This window comes from Histoplasma capsulatum, genomic scaffold, assembly GCF_000149585.1.
Source record: "Histoplasma capsulatum NAm1 scaffold_5 genomic scaffold, whole genome shotgun sequence".
Taxonomy (NCBI): domain Eukaryota; kingdom Fungi; phylum Ascomycota; class Eurotiomycetes; order Onygenales; family Ajellomycetaceae; genus Histoplasma; species Histoplasma mississippiense.
Genome location: NW_001813978.1, coordinates 1,972,447 through 1,975,402, shown reverse-complemented (window position 1 = coordinate 1,975,402; position 2,956 = coordinate 1,972,447). Strand labels below are relative to the sequence as shown.

The following is a 2,956-nucleotide window of genomic DNA, read 5'->3' as shown; positions in this document are numbered from 1 at the left end:
TGGGTTACCAATTTTTAATTTCTTTTTTTCACCCAAATATTTGAGTGGCCAAAACCGTTAATCCCGTATTCCCGTTTATAAATAGTCTGGAATAGTCCTGGAAAGAGCAAACGAAGCTTTTCCTTCGCATACTAGTACACAAGCTGTGAGGTGCACATTCATCTTGCACGCAGCATTTCAACGATCCGGCCATCCACAACGGACCCTGGGCAGGTGAATAATTTCTCGCAACTAACAGCTAAACAAAATCCAATTAAAAAAATTTGTGGTGGACTGCGGTTTTCCGTCGTGCGGAGCTACTATCCAGCCCATCGGGACGGACTGCACCGCGATGTCTTTTCTTCCCATGAACTCGGTTCCTGCCTCCACACCAGTAATTATGGATGCCACAATGGGCAGCTCCAACAACTCCTCCTCACTTCTCCTTGATCCGTCGAAAACGTCGCCAACCCAGCCTCACGCCTCGTCACCAAGCGGGGTTGCAGATAATGAAGGAGATGGTGGATATGGGACTGTTAATGGGAAATCTGAGAAGCGATGTATTAGCAGCCCTCGAATCTCGAATGCTGCCTCCACAGCCAGCCCTGGCCGAACGCATAGCCGAGAGGGTTCTTCCGTTCGGTCTTCGGTGCCTGAAGACAACACTGCGGTAGAGTCTGATGCAGATCCGGACGGAGGTTCTGAAAATGGCACAGATATCGGCGAGAGCACTCCTCCGTCGAAAAAGAAGAAGGGCCAACGTTTCTTTTGTACAGATTTCCCCCCGTGTACACTAAGTTTTACGAGAAGCGAACACCTAGCCCGCCATATAAGGTTTGTTCTGATTAATCCCCACATATCTTACCATGACATCTAATGCGGAACGATATAGGAAACATACCGGAGAACGTCCCTTCCAGTGCCATTGTTCACGGCGCTTCTCACGCCTTGACAATCTACGACAGCATGCCCAGACAGTCCATGTGAACGAAGATATACCTGGAGACTCCCTTGCTGCTACGGGAACACGATTTCAGCGCCAAATCCGTACCGACCGTGTCAGACCGCCAGGTAGAAACCGTGCTGGTACAGTGGGTAGTCAGGGAGGACATAGTCGTGGCCATAGCAGGAATTTATCAGCTTCAAGTATTGCTTCGACAATGTCTACTTACAGCCAAGCTCAGGAGATACGCCGTCGCCCACCACCTTTGATGATGGCTGGTGACGGCGCTGCCAGAGCGAGGTTGTCACTTGATACTATGCACTCCCCGCCAAGGACGCCTCCCGCTCAAATCAACGGGATTCCGTCTCAGTCACCAGGTAGCGCTTTGTTTACACCTGCTTCTGCTACGTATCCTCCAGTAGATGGAGGACCCTATTACTATGGATCCCCATCTTCGGTGGCTTCGGGTTTCTGGCCCGAAAGGGGTTCTGGCCGTCGTTTGTCATTTCCTTCAGGGACGAGGCTATTTGATCCTGCAAATACGTATCCACCAGCATTCCCTAAACCGCTAGCGTCATCTGCCTCGTCATACTCAAATGGCGGAGGAGGTGTATTCGGAAGCCCGAACGCGCCGGACACACCACGAGATGACTCGAATTTGTCCATGGCCGAAGCAGATTGGCGTAGAAGGACATGGCATCCATCCTCACACACAGGCTTTGGCCGTCCCTCAAGCAGTGGGTTTTGGTTCAATCAGCCGACCGATGGACCCAAACCTGCTTTCGGGACCAATCCTTTACAACCACCTCGCTTACCTGGAATTGAGAGTTTTGACCACGTCCAACAGCGCCCTTCGACCCCACCAAGACGAGAGCCGACTCCCATGCAAGTTGATAGGCCTCTGACATCTTCTAATGCTGCTCCTACTTTCGTTCCGGGCTTCAGTACTCAGCTGCCAACTGCTCGACCCCCTCCTCCTGTTTCTGGACCTGGCCACCGCCGGGGCCATGTCTCATTTGACATGTCTCTTCACCAAAATCTCACAAAACTTGACATTCGAGGCAACAAGGATGCTTCGCAGTGGAGCCAGCAGACAATCGGCGAGCTACGGAATATTGCGTCACAGCCGTTTGATTCCCTCCAGCAACAAACCGTTGAACCAATAATAAATAGAACTCCAGATGCATCCAAGCCCCCTGAGCAGCCTGCCGCTGGTGCAAACTCTAATGGTCCTACAACGCCTTCCCAGAATAAAAGACGTGGATGGTACAACGGTCCTCTCCCGACATCCACATCCACTGGCCCACTTGCGAACCCATCTCCTGAAGATTCAAGCAGTAGCGAAGGGGTAGCAACGCCATCGGCATCTGCGCCTGAGTACCATCCTGCCATAGTACCTAGTCATGGTGATATCGAAAGGCATCATTCACATATCCAGACTGAAACTCCGCATAATGTAAGTCCATGATTTTAATTTTCTTACTTTGCCGCGAAGCCTTTTGAAGCTCTAAATGTACTAATTTTGATTAGTGGCAGACCTGTGCTCCCCGAGAGCCCCAGTCTACTAACAATAATGCCTACCCTGTATACCCCAATCCGGAGCCACGACATGTGTTTTACTCAGGCAGCCCCAATCATCCCGCCGGTGGGATGGCCCGTTTAGAGGCTCTTGTGGCAGTTGCAACCAGCGAAGACAAGGGTACGAGCAAATTCATTTAAATTGAACTCGTGACAGGGTATCTACCGATACAGAAGACGATATATGGACCTCTTCCGTAAAGCTTCCCTACATTTTTCCCATTCGGTACATTTTAACTCGTACACTCCAACAATTATCCGATGAAAACCGCAACACCATCAGGGGATAAAATGCCGTTTACTTTTCCCTCCCTTTTCCTTCCATTTTTTTTATCGCCACCAATAAACGGGACACGAAACGAAAATCTCCAATATATGGGATACAGCCGCAGTATGGGAATATATATATCTTGCTCAGCACTCTACAAATCATTAACGACTTAACGACCTACCATA

General features: G+C 50.0%; 1 protein-coding gene across 1 annotated transcript; it reads left to right on the top strand.

Annotated features, from left to right (window-relative positions):
• Window positions 1-391: 391 nt before the first annotated feature.
• On the top strand, window positions 392-2,641 carry HCAG_05445 (conserved hypothetical protein; the record flags this gene model as incomplete). Its single annotated transcript, XM_001539928.1, has 4 exons — window positions 392-813; window positions 872-1,050; window positions 1,342-2,378; window positions 2,453-2,641. The coding sequence occupies 4 exons, from the start codon at window positions 392-394 to the stop codon at window positions 2,639-2,641; spliced, it is 1,827 nt and encodes a 608-aa protein (XP_001539978.1).
• Between the last annotated feature and the right edge of the window lie 315 nt (window positions 2,642-2,956).